This window comes from Perkinsus marinus (assembly GCF_000006405.1).
Source record: "Perkinsus marinus ATCC 50983 genomic scaffold scf_1104296964984, whole genome shotgun sequence".
Classification (NCBI taxonomy): Eukaryota; Perkinsozoa; order Perkinsida; family Perkinsidae; genus Perkinsus; species Perkinsus marinus.
This window is the reverse complement of record NW_003204474.1, coordinates 126252-141632: the sequence shown is the minus strand read 5'-3', so window position 1 is coordinate 141632 and position 15381 is coordinate 126252. Positions and strand designations below refer to the sequence as shown.

The following is a 15381-nucleotide window of genomic DNA, read 5'->3' as shown; positions in this document are numbered from 1 at the left end:
AAGAAGGACAAAAATCTCGACTATGTTGGGTATACTTATAAAAAGGGAGATGAGGTCGTATCAACTGCTGCTCATACCGAGGAGGATGATGTATCACTCAGCTGCCTGACGTTATGGCCATAATAGAGGCCGCCCAGCAGCACAGGAATAAGTAGTCGCCGATATGAAGTGTGCCAACCCCAGTGTGCTCGTCATGTGTGTATGCCCAGCCTAGTAGTCTCTATTGTCTACCACCGATACCCTAACTGCCTCGAGTTGAGGAACTAGCAAGTCTTAGTAAGATTGCAAGTGGTCTCTATCTGTGGCGGCTGTCGCTGTAGTAGAAGTGTATATCATCATCATAATTATGTCGATGGCAGCAGCATCAACATCAACTACAGAGTACCATGAGGCCGCCCGTAAAGGGGATATGGCAACAGTGAATGCGTAATGAAGGAGGAGTTGCTGATTGGTTGTTATTCTTCTCATCGTAGTGCTACTGATCCTGAGGTCTTCAATAAGCTGGATAAGTTCGGCCGAACTCCGATGCACGTCGCTGTAGCTAACAATCAAATGACGTGTGGTAGTACCATACCTCCCGCTTTGGGTACTGAGTTTGTACTGGTGTTGTCTCTTCAGCGTCGATGATGGCCGAATGTGGTGCAGACTTGGACATTCAAGATATCAATGGTGACACGCCTTTGCACATTGCTTGCCGAGGCAACCTTCGAATGATGGTTTCTATGGTAGCAATGGATGATAGAGAGCCTGTAGTTGCTACTGTATTGAAATCAGCTCCTATGGGCCGGTTGTGATCGCGATATCGTCAATAAGAAAGGCGATACTGCTCTTCACTTAGCAGCTAAGGGTGGCTACGAGGATATCGTATGGTTACTCTGTGAGAATGGTGCTGAGGCCAGCTATACCATCAAGAACAATGATGGTAGTAGTAGTAGTAGTAGTAGTAGTAGTAGTAGTAGTAGTAGTAGTAGTAGTAGTAGTAGTAGTAGAGGTCGCTACTACGTATTGTTATGCTTAGTAGAATGAGTGTAGACTATATCAGTGTTGGAAAATCTGTTCGCTTTCCTCAGCTGAGCTTAAGAGCACTCTCACTGACGACGAATACGTTTAAAAATGCACAGGAATCAATGAGAATTTCCCGAAATTTTTTCATAATTTCCATATTGTCACCAACACATGTGGTTGCCGATGTATATATTTCCCTCACACTCGTCTGTGTAGGCAAACTAGCAATCGACTTGGCTCGTGAGGCCGGGCACCCTGATACCGTGGAGTTGCTAGAGAAGGAGATGGCGTCCGATGGCAAACCGATCGAGCACCAATCTCACTGACTCCAAGGAGTATGTTGATCGTAAATGAATACATCACTGTTTCTCCTCTTCAAACTAGTTGTTCTGTTGTCTCGTCTACACCTTGGATCAGTTTTGTGTCAATGACTTGGTCACGGAGTACAGGCACCGCCTTGGGTCGACTAAGGAGGCTATCGTCGACGACACACCGACTGGAGGTGCCGACTTTCGTGCTAGGGGTGTCCGCACTAGCATGTTTATCTCTGTCGGGCCTTTGCGGTGAGAGTGCTCGCTGTGAGGAGAGGTAGCAGAGTATTGGGAGTGCTTGTATAGTGCTGGTATGTAGAACATCTACTGCTGGTCAAGGCTTTATGCCTACTGAGGCCGTAACGAGAGATCAGTCTACTAAGGATGTCATTAACTTCATTATAGGGGAAGGGGCGAAGGTCCATCCATCACTGACCTTAGCAGACATGGGAACCAAAGGTAGGTGCTGATGCTCATCGTAGTAGTAGTAGCATGGTGAGAGTATAGCAGTAGGCATGGGACTTGTGGTATCGACCGACATAAAAGCTGGTACAGCCATGATAACGATACCGAGGAAATCAAAGGTCCTCATCAACATCGACACAGCATGTGATGATCCTGACTTCGGCAAGGGTCGGTCATCCAAGCTCTGTATGTCGTATATGTGACTATGTTCAGTGATATGTTACCTCAAGGGAGCTGGACTGGACGAAAGAGGTTGTCTCGCGTTCTGGCTTGTATTGCAGAAACTGGTACATGCATCGGACTGGTCTCTTGTGGATAGGTTGGTGTCTTAGGCTTCCACTCGGAGCTCGAAAGTGAAGACCAGGTGGTGTCCTTATGCAGCTATGCTCCCTACCGCCCAGAAATTGAGGTGATGCTCAGTGGAGGGGAAACGGCAGGCAGGATTTTTTTCAGGGATCATCCTTTACTACTAGATGATTCTGGAATGTCCGCTATCGCCAACACAGCTCTCCATGCATCAGTTACTTCAATGAAGGAGAACACGTTGAGACAGCTCGGGTATTGGACAGATTTCTGACTGCGAGTATGCTGACCCTCAGGCATCTACTAGGGATATTAAGCGCTCTTGAAGTGAAGGACGAGGGGCCTGTCGATACGTTTATTCGACATACTAAGATCAAACAGTTGTGGTTATGGGCACATGCTGTGCTATTGAGCCGAAGTGGATTCGGCCTCAGTGGGGAGCCTGGTGACTCTGGTGTTATGGCAGGCGAAGGTATCACAGTAGTCTCCATGGTAATCATCGTTATTATAGGTCTACTTATGATACCGTTAGTGGACTTTGCCAACCATGATAGCAGTGGTGGCAATGCTGAGATCCGTATACAGCATGCATCTACGGGTTGGTTTGGAGGTACTACTAGCACTGTAGTCTGCAGGCTTCTAATGAGAAACAGGCTCATCGGAAAGCATTTCCTTGGTGGCCAAGCGTGACATTAAAGCTGGGGAGGAGGTAGCGATGGTTCTAATGATGATGGAAGTACCATTGTAGATTCTTATATCATATACTGGTGGCGATATACTCTCTGCTGAACAGAGCATATTCACCTACGGTTTCCGTATGGATCGCTTGGGCGCTCCCGACAAGTTCGCGGTACTCTGCTTACTCTTATTCTGTGGCCTCTTCACCGCTTTGGTAGGTGCCGACTGTGAGCAAGCCTGACGGTAGTGATATGAGGGATGTAATCCGACGACTGGTCCATATGGATGTAGCAAAGGATGAGGCTGATGTTATTACTATACAGAAGGATACGTAGTGTTCTACACGTTTGTCTAGTCTACATGCTCCCATAAGGTATCCTGAGGCTCTTGTTGCATACATGTGTATTGATATACTAGCTGAAAAAAGAGGCAAATTAGAGAGTTTATGCCAGGCATATTCCAATGCTGAGCGGCAAGAAGGCATGCCACCACAGGTACAGTCTGGGTAGTACTTCAGTGAAGACTCATCTTTTTAGGTGCGGATTCTTTTATCATCAGTTAGAGCTGAGGCCGAGAAAAGGGCCGAAGCACTGCTCGCGCGCTGGTTACAATCACTAGATGTTAACCGCTCGGTCGTCGACATTAACCAAATGTAAAGAGTGTGAGGGTGAACGTCGTAGTGTACTAGTTTACAGAACTAGGTACAGAGAGTATCACGATGATTTGGTCGAGGCAGTCGAGTCGGTGGTCATGCTATTGCACAAGTGAAAAGCATGTTGTTTCAATCTAGTTTCCAGTTATGATCATTGTTGCAGTGTACATAGTCATTTGGACGAAAAATGAATTAAATGCAATATAATGATGCACTTTAACACAAAGCCTAATAAATAGGGAGAATACGCCAAAGTATAGCAGAGAATGAATTTTCTAAATATTACCCGGGTAAACTCATTTTTTCCAAGGCGCGCTTTCTATCTGCTACTGTCGTGGCGTTATCATCACTTCTTTGGAAAAAATGTGTCTAAATGAAACCATAATGGTATCGGCTGCTACTTCTATGATACTCCGTGTAGTACCCTGCAAAGGGCCTCATACTCTCTGAGTTGATTCTTGAAACCTTCGTGGGGAGCACAGCAATGCCGTCGTGTTAGAATATAAGCGAGCGTTTCGTCTGTGCTAAGACCGTATCTGTTTCTCAATCTCAATGCCACACTAACACAGACTTCACCTTGCTATTATGTAAGCAGCCACAAGAGTAGATGAACGTGAAAGGCCTGCATTACCGTGCACCTATTTCCACAATGGTTCGATCCAACCTGAAGACTGCCACTACTAGTATCTTGTGTGATGGACTAGATGATAAAACTGAATTGATGAATTCACTGACGGGCTTGAAGTGTCGTATCATATTCTCGAAGGGCGAGTCTCGGGCATCGATAGTGAGGTACTGATCGAATTAGTGATAGATGTGATTAAGAACGTCATCTTACTCTTATGCCATCATCCACGAATTTCTCTCTCAAAAAACGACTCTCCTCGACACTCCGGACGACGACGATCTGTGTGAGACCACCTGGGTGAGGATGTGAACGTCGCGGATGCCTACATGGGTGATTCCGACCCGCCGTACGACATCGAGATCACGAGCGCAACCGAACGGGCCGAGGTAGAGGTTGGGGAGTATCTCCTGGGCCTACATGACTCAGTGGAACAGGGATAGACACGAATGGCGATCATCATTACCTCACGTTTCATATCGTAGTCCCATACCTTTACTGGTGGTAGAAAGGGAAAGTCATCGGACATTTCATGAGCCTTGACAAGTAGATAATGCGCTGGTACATCTCGATTACAGAGACTAGCGCGAGTTATTACAGTTTCTCGCGCGCCGCCTCCTCAAGCTCAAGATGAGATGGCACGCAGATCACCTCGACAGTCTTTAGGGTCGAAGCCTACGAGGAAGGAGTACTCAAGAGACGAAGTCTACGGTCGCAGCTTTAGACCGATTGTTGTATCATGTATTGCTCGTTATTAAGGACCGTTTCAAGTGACAGAATTAACTCTCTCAGTACAACTCTCCTCCGTTTGATGAACATGAGCATGTCGTCAACTCTGAGCCCGTGAACATGAGGTTTTATAAGACCAAGATGTGTAGCTTCCACTTGAATGGATCATGTGCTCGTGGACACTTCTGCACGTATGCTCATTCTCTGGAAGGATTGAAGATCGACATGCTGACCGGTCATGATACCTCGGAGCCTGGGAGCTACTCTCCAACAGATTCCTTTAGCGAAGGCACGTCTTGGAGTACCCCAACGCCATTGATGTCTCCTGAGCTCGGCCCATGCCCTCGTGAGAATAGTCTTATCACAGTAGAGGATCCGATGCACACGGTCGCCTATCTTAAAAGGTCAAGTCGATGAGTTGAGAGATGAGGTACAGTGCCGAGACACTTTCATCGCGACATTGTTGAACTTGAGACGTAGCCTGTTCGAACTCCCATTCATTGGGAGAATCTGGTCGTATACGCGATGACTTTCTAGGCATCAACTTCTATGTGGGAGAACTACGCCATGTCAGTTAGATTTGGTATTAATGTAGTTGTAATTAACTCTACTATTCTCACTGTGAGGAATGTTGATTGCGGGCTGTCCTACGTCATACTGTATTGATTTAGGACACCGCCTAACAACCCGAATGCGTTGATTATCGCTTAGTAGTCTAGTACATCATTATGTTCCAATTGACTTTAAGAACACACCTTACATTAGTGCTGATGAGGTGTTTTAGTCTCCGCATGAGTTCTCTTGATTATCGTTCTTCGATTGTTGTGTTGCTATGAGTGCCAAGTAATATGGTGATTCAACTACGACGAGTGCTCCCCTGTGTAGAGTTCTAGCAAAAGCTGTTATTCACTTTGTTGCAATTCATTCCGCTACGGAATTCCTCTCGACACTTCCGATTCTGGGAAGACCGTGCTATGGAATACACCTCCAGTTACACATCGAGAGTAAAATTGCACGTTACACACATCAAGAAGCAAAGAACCAATTTAAGTAATTAATTGTGATGCTCATGGCTTCGACGGAACCATAAGCACTATTCAACTCACTGTCGTACACAACTCGATTTACTGTGATACCGGACAGTGTTTTACTTATCACTCTCGAGAAGTATATTATAATGATTAGCACATGCCATTTTGACCAGCACGAAGGAATGACGAGTGCCAGCGAATAGCTTTTCAACTCTGTAGGGTTGCTCAGTCCCTGAGAGAGTACACTCCTACACGACTTTTCATGGATTGCTGATTCACCTGAATAGAGAGAAACACCTCCTCCTTGCTCAATTCGCACTGCTGTCTCCTGTGCTACTCGCCAACGGAATATTTCACCTGGGATAGCTACGAGGCTCGAACCAGAACAGGAGGAAGTCACCTTCGACCGTTACAGCACTATTCAGCTCATCTTGGATGCCTATGTCACGCACACGCTTATCGTGGAGTTCGGATACATATCTGGAGAATTTCCAAAATGCCAAGGATGAGGAAGGAGGATCCTCACAGTCCTTCTTTTGGCGAACTACGCCCAAAAACGAAGAGCCCATATTCCTCTGTATCGAACTGTAGAGTAACTTCAACTGGGTAGCGTCCTGATCCAAGATGATATTCACACGGTCTGAAATACATATCGCGGCCATACTCATGGTGGGGACTGTGGGATGCTCATCACAAGCTTGAGTGTTGCAGCTAGTCCCATTGTCGGCGGGAAGCGATATGGAACCTGGTCCATCGCCTCCTGCCACCGCTGCTTTGATGCTTTTTGCATCAGTATGGGCCACGACGGCAACTACCAGAACATACACGACTCGCTATAGACACGTAGTAGCAGCATCGTCAACACCTACTCGGACACTCCCCTTCTTTGAGCTCTGGCGGTAGACTAATCGGCTCCACACTGTCTCTTACAATGAGCATCGCTGCCGGCCTGCCAAGCTTGGGCTGGTGTCGGGGTTATGGAGTTGATAGCTCACTTATAGGAGGCTATGTCGAGTAGCTTCTCTCGTAGAGGATCGCGTCGAACGGAGACGAAGTGAGCTGCCATGCTATGCGGAAGGGATATATTCTGGCTGTCGGCCTTCTCAACCACCCGAGCCCCTTCCTATGAGACGAGTTCATTTTCATGGGGCGACCCAGTCACAGATGCCTACTGTGTAGTGGGACTCTACACCAGTGAAGAGGGATGGTGACGTGGACTCCGCAATGTCCCCGGCTATCCTAGGAACGGCCCTCGCTGAATCTCTGACCTCCTCAAGGTGAACGTTATCTCGAGGGAGAGCACACGGCTCCGTAACCTACAATGCGGAACGGGAAATGATGAACGTAACTCGAAGCTAACACAACCTCGATCAGCTGCATCACTCGGTTTCCGTCAATAGCAGAGATACATCCTATGAAGAGGCCTGTTGGAAACTCATTCTCCCCAGGCGGTTCGATATCGCTGGGCGTAACCTACGATATGGCCTTTTTTCATACCTACGGTGTAATGGTTGAATGTGTGGCCTTTCACCTCAGGTGGGAGTATGAAGAGGCATCCTCTGCCACCTTTCTCACTGATTCTTTTGGCCAAAACTTCGATTATAGTGATGTACTTCTGGGCAGCCGTTATCTACAATGATGCTTGGCAGTAGATGAGAAATTCGATCGTCGGAATGTCATTGGGATCTCACGTTGGAATCGAGCATGTGATCCGAGTCGCGACTGAGAGCACCACAGCTCAGTGCAGCTGCTGTCGATGAGGAGATGTCAATAACACATACTTTCCCCGCACAGAGGGGTTCACATGTTGCAGAGCCTGACACGTAGCAGTTGAGGCAAGAGACGAGCCACACAATAATACTGTGCGTCCCCTCAACACCTCGAAGGGTCATCAGGTCGATCGGCACAGCCGGAGTCGAGGCAAGAACGGCATCTGGAGAGACCTGCAATAGAGTGTCACTAAACTCTATGAGGAAGTGCCCGCAAGACCGGCATGCTAGAATCTGGACTGAACACTGCATTGTGGCCGTGAATGGTGTGTACACGGAAGGCTTGATCGGGAGGAGACAGCTTCAGCCAGGTACCCTGATACGTCTGTGAGAGATGAGCTCAGGGAGCAGCTATTGACCTCAGAAAGCCCGGCCTCCAGCAGAACAACAGAGCCTCTTAGCATTGAGGCTTCCGTCGGCTCCGTCATTCCCGTTGGTGCTGTGGTAGTGGAGCCATCTGAAACTCGGAAACGATTGTTGATAACTACAGCTCCTTCTTCTCGCAACCGTAGGGGATATCCCAGAAAACATGCACGCTATCAGCTAAGCTTACTCGCTCACCTTCAGCAGGGCGTCTTTCGATGCATACCATTGAGTCCGACCGAACGGGCTCCATCCAGTCCATGGCCCCACCAAGAGGGAGACCATACACCTAGAGAGAGACCTTGTGAAGACGGCTCCATCTGGACGGCATTCGTCACCGTACCACAGTCGGAGGCGTCCTGTCTTGCGGACCAGGTGATGCTCCACCATCAACGATCGAGCCAGCAGTAACTCTGGAGAAGAGTTATGTACTCTAGTCGTTGATTCCTGGCCCACTTCAGCAGACTAGTCATCAGCAACGTAGTGTTCCTCCCCCCTGCCGCCTTCACACAAAGTCCCCGCAGTGACTCGATTAATTGGGGACGGTGCTGGTAAGGTCCAACACTCCCGTGTGCTAGCTGCCCACAGGAGTTCTGAGTTGCCCCATTGCGCTGGTGAATCAAAGGGTCTGTGCAACTCACATCGCCCCAAGTCCATGCATCATGGTTACTGTCGATGACGATGACATGGGCGGCCCCGCAAGCCAAAGACGTGATTTCAACCGGAGAACTGCGCGATTCTGTCGCTGTGTTGTGTACCTCTCGTGTATAGCACACCATAAGTGTTGTAAGTGTACCCGAGGCCGCCCAGTTTACCTCCAGGGGATTCCCAATCTCGCTGAAGATGACTTCAGCAGGGACTGGCATTGTGCGGAGGAGACAGTCGGGCGCCATATGCTCGTCGATATATACTTTGCGCCCCATATAAGTGTTATCTGTTGTCACAGGTCTTTCCATGATCTCGCTTGATTATTGATAACAGAAACCTCCACCCTACCTTCCTCCGTAGTAGTGGAGGCAACCCCGCATTGCCCGCGAGAGTTCAGACCCCAGGAGAAACTACATGACACAGGGTTGCACCGACGTAGCGGAACAAGCTTCGACGCTACATCCGATTATCATCAGTAACGATGACGGTGCTGAAGTTAGTACACGCCACCTAAGGGGTGGTCTTGTTTCATTATGGACTGCGAGTTTCCGAGTGTCCCTTGGTCATCATTTCAACGATGGGGATGAGAAAGCTCATGGAAACGGAGTCTCGAAAACTCTTGGGTGACGTGCGTTTCGCAATAGAAGTATATGGGTCTCAGCTCACCATTTTAGCTCTAATGCCCTGTCGCTTGATAGAGCCTAGCAGTGTCGGTGAGGGTGCGTATATGAACGTCCCACCGGTTCGGTGGTCGTAACTGCCGACAGTAATATTCTTGATTCAGAGTTCGTAAGCTATATTTATAATAGCTTCCCAAGACGATAACATTGCTTGGCGAATCACCGCAGTGCTTTGATCCAAGAGCCGTGGCCCAAGACACAAAGGTGACTCACGCTCTTTCAAAATGGGCTTTCTGATCCTCCTCCATTGCCAGGCCTAGTTGATCTACCTAAACGTAAGTATCATAGCTCGACATAAACGGCTGCTCTACTCATGCCTATCAAGGATATTCGGAGAGTTACTTGATGTGGACGAAAATACAGCGGCGCGACGTGAGACATAGCGTGGCCACTCACGTCATTGCTCCCCCAACAGTAAACATCCCCATTCTCAGCCACCGCCACAGAGTGCCGTATGCCTGCCGCGATATCGATAACTTTCACGGACGTTCCCTTCTTGGCACTGGATGAGTCCTGTCGTGGTAAAGGCACCAACTGATAGAAAGCGGATAAGACGTGATCACTGGAGAGATGGCTAAGCCACTTCAGGCGAAGGGCAGTCACGTGTATTTCCCATGCCGAGTATCCCACTGAAGCCGCTTCCACAAGCGAACAGCCGACCATCGGCTGACACATGAATCAGTGGCGTTGCATCATTTTGCCTCGCTATGCTGGAGCTCTCACTGCTCAGGAACAGTGAGTGAGATTCCTTCGCAGCTATCTTCACTATCTCAACCGAGTCCATTGAAAGGAGTGGAAATGGGTGTACGCCAATCGTGGGTGGATCATCGATACCCACGCCGCACTGATATCTGAATGCATCAGTGCTGTGTCCACTAGCTGCAGTGCCGGTGGTTCTATCTCATCACGTGCGCGAGACTTAGTCGAAAAGCTGATATGCGCTATGGAAAGACTGCTGAAAAGCTTTCGTGATTCTAAATGTCCTATGATCTGTCGCAGGCTCATTCACACGACCCTGAGCTTTACTTCCATCGCCCATAACGAGAAGATATCTTACCGATGATTATCTCCCAAGGCGAGAATGATGGTTGATGAGCGAGAGAAGTGGAGGAGGAGCCTACGGTATACCTTCGTAGATCCCAATACAAGGCCGACCAGGTGTTCGAAACTATACGCTATTCAGCGATTCGCCAACAGCGAATGCAATTCAAGGAGGAGAGCTAATGTGAGCTAAACACCCGAGTCGCAGATGCATAGGCCCACACAGATGCTATTTCCTGCTCATGAACTCACTGAAGAGCCGTTGGATCAGTGATTGCCCAATGACACAGACTTCGCCACTGAATCAACCCTCGCTCAGATCCCCATCGCTGGATGATTTCCTCAGCTATGTCATCAATTGCCTGACCACGAGTTTGCAGAAGAAGTTATAAAACTACTCTTCCACACAGTATCGCTTCGAGCAGAGAAGAAATAATCGGCGCATGTCAGATGGTTGTAGAGTAAGGAGGTTTCAAGTAATTACTTTTGTTATATCCTCGTATGTGATAATACAGCTGAATATGCGCCATAGCTTTGAGACGGCTCGGGTCACAGATCCCAAGAGTAGGGAGAGCTCATTCTGACATCAGAGCGGCTTCGCAAATGAGTGTCACGAAACATTCCATAGATTCATCTAGATTGTATCGCTGAGAATAAACAATATCCTACGCGTCCTATTATAGCACAGCACCAACGATTGGACTTGTTCAGTCACCTGTGAGAGGCCTTTGTTGTTGCCATTGAGGTCGAAAAGCTTGCATAGAAGGCACACTTTATCCGCCAAGTTCAACCGTGACGCGAGGAGAATTGAGATGGCGACGAATTCGTATGCATCAATCACGTGCGTTGGCGTCTCTGGAGATGCTGTTTGCCTCTCCTGGAAAGAGAGTCGATGTTGTTCCAACATAAATTTGCGTTTGATCGATGCTCGACCACGCGGAGACGTAGAGCCACATGGTAGGTGAGAATAGTTCAGGTCTCATTGAACTTCTTACTGGTTCGCAGCTATGTGGCGACTCTGCGAAATCGTTGAACCTGTATATCATTGAACATCGAGACATCGTACCATTAGCTAGAAGGTTTCGGACAGGATATGTAGTATTGATTCGAATGCAGAGGGGCGAGACTTGAGGAAACGCCATCGCAAAGTCGGTAGCAGTAGCTCACCATGTCTCGACGGTATCGTCGTTGATATGTGGGCCTAACCTTATGAGTTGCTGGAAGGCCGATCGGCCTCGCAGATTGGTTTGGTTCACCACAGAATCTGTCGAAGGTTCACATGGCTCGGAAAGCTCGTCGGTTAAGTTGGGCGCGTCCACCGGTTTACATGGTAGGAAAAAACAGACGCCGATGCACGAGTTGAAGTGTACTATCTCTACCGGAATGTGGATAGGCTTACCTCGGGTACTCGCGTCACTCGGCAGATCCTTCCCAGAGACATGGTTGATGAGGTGCTCGATCTCCTTGCGCGTCCCTTGAGGAAGAACGTTCAGCCACATGTACTTCTACCGTTCGCGGAATAAACGTGAAGTTTGGAGGAGGGGATCCCACGCCGACTTTCAATGCAACAGATGAATTAGGTGCCACACGTTACGCGACGCGGGGAAGGAAGAGAGTCCGTGGGACACTCTCGTGAAGCTTACAGCATTACAGAGCTTCGCCAGTACTCCATAATGCCGATTTTCAACATCTACTCGCGCCACGTGCCCCGAGTTAACCCGCGCGTCGTCATATAGATCTAAGAGAGAACTTATCGATGATTAGCATTGATTCTCTTCCTTTACGGCTACGGTACGTAGGCTACAGAACAGTAGGGTTAGTGGAGGCTTGTATGTGCGATATTTTCTCCACCGTCACCACGACTTGCGACACAGTGGAGTGATATCGAGTATTGCCAGCATCGACTCGAGATCGATACTTTCGGCGATAGGGGAGTTCAACTGACCTTGGGTGCTCTCTGAACTATGTCCCAGGAGGCGGTTTGAAGAAAGGCCGCTGTGCACTAGTCCCATATCCGAGAGGAAAAACTGCTCATGGGCTAATCAGAGGTCTTATCCGGGATGACTCATCCCAACTTCGAGCAATTCATCAGAAGGGGGGGGGGGGGGTGAATTAGACAAGAACTATCGCAGCGTCACTAACGAGAGGATTTTGCTACCACATTTCGAGCCTCCGAAGGAGTGGCTTATCGAATCAGGCTCGATTGAAGGCTCATCCCAGCTTATACGATTTGTATTCATACAGTGTACGTCTGCGTGCTACTTTCGTACGCAGACCCAAGTTCTGGTATAAATCCTCTACACATTTTATGATGTGTTGAACATGGTGAAGAACCCTTCAGCAGCTGATGTACGAGCTCTCGCAGAGGCATTTGGTCTACCGTGTGATACGTCACAAAACCTATTATCCGAGATTCCAGAGATGTGCGTGTGCGTGCTACTCTTGTACGCAGACTCCCAGTTCTGGTATAGATCCTCTACACATCTTATGATGCGTTGAACATACAGTGATCACCCCTGACCACAGATACAAAACTGTTTAGAATTCATCAGAGTCAGCCTCTTTAGATGTGAAACTAGCTGTGGGAAAAAGCCCGACATTTGTATAATTTTCCCAAGTTGGAATTTCCAACCTCATTTTTATATGAAAACGATTCGCTCCAAGCAAGACCATGCACGTGATCTGATACGGCGCGGAAGAAGCCTTGAAAAATCAGTTCATGTTCTATATAGTCTGTGAACGCGATAGACACATTTCTCGCCATCTGAGAGGATATTATAATTACTCTCAGATATAACTATCACATCTGTAAGCATCCTTTAGTTCTCCTGAGGACCTCATGCTGAGGTCCCGGTTGTGGATGGCGTAAAGAGTAACTCCCTGTGAGCGTTATTGGGCCCATCGCGTTCTAGGCAACGCGCCTCAACGTAGTAGAGCATGGATATGTCGCTCGCCATGTACATCGACCAATGTAACCCAACACAAGGCAAGGGTTTGTAATCGATCAACATGTGCAATCTGTGCGAATCAGCCGTTTCCCAAGTTACATACTTCAACCGTTTATACGAGTCCACTGCCGGGTTCCGAGGTTAAGTTTCTCGTGATGGTGGCAAAGATCCCGTCAACGTCTCGAACCCGGCAGTGCTAAGCTGATCATGGAAGTTCTGGACACAGACAGTGATAATGATCGAGGACTATGAACGCTTATGGTGATTCCTCAGGGGCATGCTGAACCACAACCCGCCGAGGGCCCTTTAGAAGTTTTAAATGGAATCCCATCTTCTCTTGCCCTCCGTTGAGAGCGTTCAGGATGGTAACACATTTAGTCGGTCCCTGGGTCAGCCTTTGAACTCCCGAGGAACCTTCAAGTAGTGCTTTCTCCGTTACCTTGCCCCTTTATGTACATAACCTTCATTCGGTCCCACCTACAGCACGAGATTGTCTCAGAATCATGTTCCCTATACAACCGTTTGGAGCTTTGTTCGAAAGGCTAACGATTCGTCGCTGAGGAATATCCCGTTTCCTTACTACTCAGTCAAGCCTGCGATGCCTCCCACATGAGCACCGACGCATGCCTCTCTAACTTACTTTCGGATCAAGTCGACTGGAGGCAGACGTGACGAACAGACGGCAGTAAGGGCATAGACACTGGGATCCGTGATGAAGAGTAGTGCTGGTTGCTGCTCTTCTAGTACCTAGTAGAAGATGCTAGAGGTTGACTTCCTCACTACAAGCAGCCTAGACTTTGACTGGATAATCAACAGCGTTGTAGCACCCCTGACAGGGCAGCCCTATGCTGCCGGCTGGGCCACGTGGACGTGGCCGACAAGTGCTCACTGGAGGCCAGGTATTGGAATATCAGGTCAACTTTGATGACGAATGTCATAGCTCTCATATGTTTGGGACGGTTTGCCTCTCTGATGCATATAAGGCTGGGGTATGGAAAAAGGAAGTCTACATTGGCGACGGAAACTCAACAGGCGTATCGGAGGAGGGTAGTGACTGACGAGCGCAGAGTCGAGCATTTGATGGCCATCTTGATTAGTTAGTTCACGTTTCTGTGTTTACATCTACATGGTGTAGCGTTGAAGTATCACAGAGGGCCTATACAGTCCTGTGATGGTCAATGCAGAACGGCTCAGGGAGGAGGGCGATCATCGGAGTCTTTGCTCCCGGCTGGCGGATCTCGAAGAGCTCCTCGGTGTTGCTGATGAGAAGCTGGAGGAGGTGGAGGTAGATCCTGATAGGAGTTACCCAAAGCTCTCTTTGTCTATCTCAGAGAACAGTAGAAGCGGCGATCGGTCATGCAGAGGAGTTCCTAGAGATGTCCAAGGCGGCTGAGGAAGAGAGCATTACAGCTTTGCAGGAAACCGAGCAGAAAGTTGTCTGATATAAACTTGATATTCGATGGCGATTCTTGTGGTCATCTCAGATGGGCAGCATAGGGCGGGATATCACCCTCCTCTGCGATGAACATGATAAGCACGTACTGCTAAGGGTTGCTTCATGACGACGAGCCTTCGTGGCTCTCAGCATGAATCCAGCTGGGAGGAGTATCATCGAACGCTGAAGTTAGAGACGGACGCGATAACGGCGATTCTACAGCGCTATGGTCAGAGGGCCAACGCTGTGGGACGAGAGCTCAGATCAGAGAGAAATGCTAAGACGTGTTGACGGTCTACCATGATAGTCGTAGTACTTCTGAAGGCGAGTTGAGTCACCCTTGGAGTTGTTTGTGTAGTTTCTATAACTTCTTTCTCAGTTTTGCAGTTGTACTATGCCGACCCATCGGAACGTGGCCCCTAGGATTGATGGCATGAGTAGTATCATCAAGCTTGGGGTCAGGGCCAGCAGTAAAGCGAACAGGAGTGGTTGCTGGTCTTCTTGTTCCTTATAAGTGTAGGATAAGTGCAGCCGTAGAGGGGCCTCATCACCCACCAGGATCAGTTTCAATGACCGGCTATACTCGTAGTGGTTTCTCCCAGCTGACCTCGACAATCACCTCACAGACGAAAATGTCTCACGGGGCCTGAAACCTGCGGGTACCTCCTTCCTCTTAGTTATCATCATCACAACGATTA

The 15381-nt window shown here is 48.6% G+C and overlaps 5 protein-coding genes across 5 annotated transcripts in view; 4 read left to right on the top strand and 1 right to left on the bottom strand.

Moving 5' to 3' along the window:
* The window catches only part of Pmar_PMAR004865 (protein kinase 5, putative), a gene marked incomplete at both ends in the record, with an annotated part of 2457 nt that extends 2302 nt beyond the window's left edge, over positions 1 to 155 (top strand). The window contains one exon of the mRNA XM_002769738.1: positions 127 to 155. Coding sequence (XP_002769784.1) covers positions 127 to 155 — 29 coding nt within the window. The remainder of the gene's footprint in view (positions 1 to 126) is intronic.
* A 178-nt stretch (positions 156 to 333) lies between these two features.
* On the top strand, positions 334 to 1379 carry Pmar_PMAR004864 (NF-kappa-B inhibitor alpha, putative). Its single transcript, XM_002769737.1, has 5 exons — positions 334 to 426; positions 474 to 562; positions 619 to 725; positions 775 to 922; positions 1222 to 1379. The coding sequence occupies exons 1-5, from the start codon at positions 347 to 349 to the stop codon at positions 1329 to 1331; spliced, it is 534 nt and encodes a 177-aa protein (XP_002769783.1). The 5' UTR covers positions 334 to 346; the 3' UTR covers positions 1332 to 1379.
* Positions 1380 to 1542: 163 nt separating this feature from the next.
* On the top strand, positions 1543 to 3380 carry Pmar_PMAR004863 (hypothetical protein; the record flags this gene model as incomplete). The annotated part of the gene is made up of 13 exons (XM_002769736.1): positions 1543 to 1568; positions 1636 to 1775; positions 1830 to 1949; positions 1995 to 2068; positions 2114 to 2190; positions 2235 to 2339; positions 2381 to 2556; positions 2596 to 2694; positions 2738 to 2793; positions 2833 to 2934; positions 2981 to 3093; positions 3136 to 3267; positions 3299 to 3380. 13 exons carry the CDS (start codon positions 1543 to 1545, stop codon positions 3378 to 3380), a joined length of 1302 nt encoding a protein of 433 aa, XP_002769782.1.
* Positions 3381 to 3838: 458 nt separating this feature from the next.
* Pmar_PMAR004862 (Serine/threonine/tyrosine-interacting protein, putative) lies at positions 3839 to 4620 on the bottom strand (the record flags this gene model as incomplete). The annotated part of the gene is made up of 6 exons (XM_002769735.1): positions 3839 to 3950; positions 3991 to 4052; positions 4096 to 4209; positions 4253 to 4321; positions 4369 to 4455; positions 4506 to 4620. Coding segments are annotated over 6 exons (559 nt in total), but the record flags the coding sequence as incomplete, so codon positions are not given.
* Positions 4621 to 14419: 9799 nt separating this feature from the next.
* On the top strand, positions 14420 to 14690 carry Pmar_PMAR004861 (hypothetical protein; the record flags this gene model as incomplete). Its single annotated transcript, XM_002769734.1, has 2 exons — positions 14420 to 14533; positions 14580 to 14690. 2 exons carry the CDS (start codon positions 14420 to 14422, stop codon positions 14688 to 14690), a joined length of 225 nt encoding a protein of 74 aa, XP_002769780.1.
* Positions 14691 to 15381: the final 691 nt, after the last annotated feature.

What these genes read in the sequence shown, in the direction of transcription:
- Pmar_PMAR004864 (XM_002769737.1), top strand. Translation starts at nt 347, where the DNA reads ATGTCGATGGCAGCAGCATCAACATCAACTACAGAGTACCATGAGGCC. An exon ending in TTCGAATGATGGTTTCTATG is followed by an intron (nt 726 to 774) that starts GTAGCAATGGAT and finishes TATTGAAATCAG; the next exon opens with CTCCTATGGGCCGGTTGTGA. An exon ending in TACCATCAAGAACAATGATG is followed by an intron (nt 923 to 1,221) that starts GTAGTAGTAGTA and finishes TCGTCTGTGTAG; the next exon opens with GCAAACTAGCAATCGACTTG.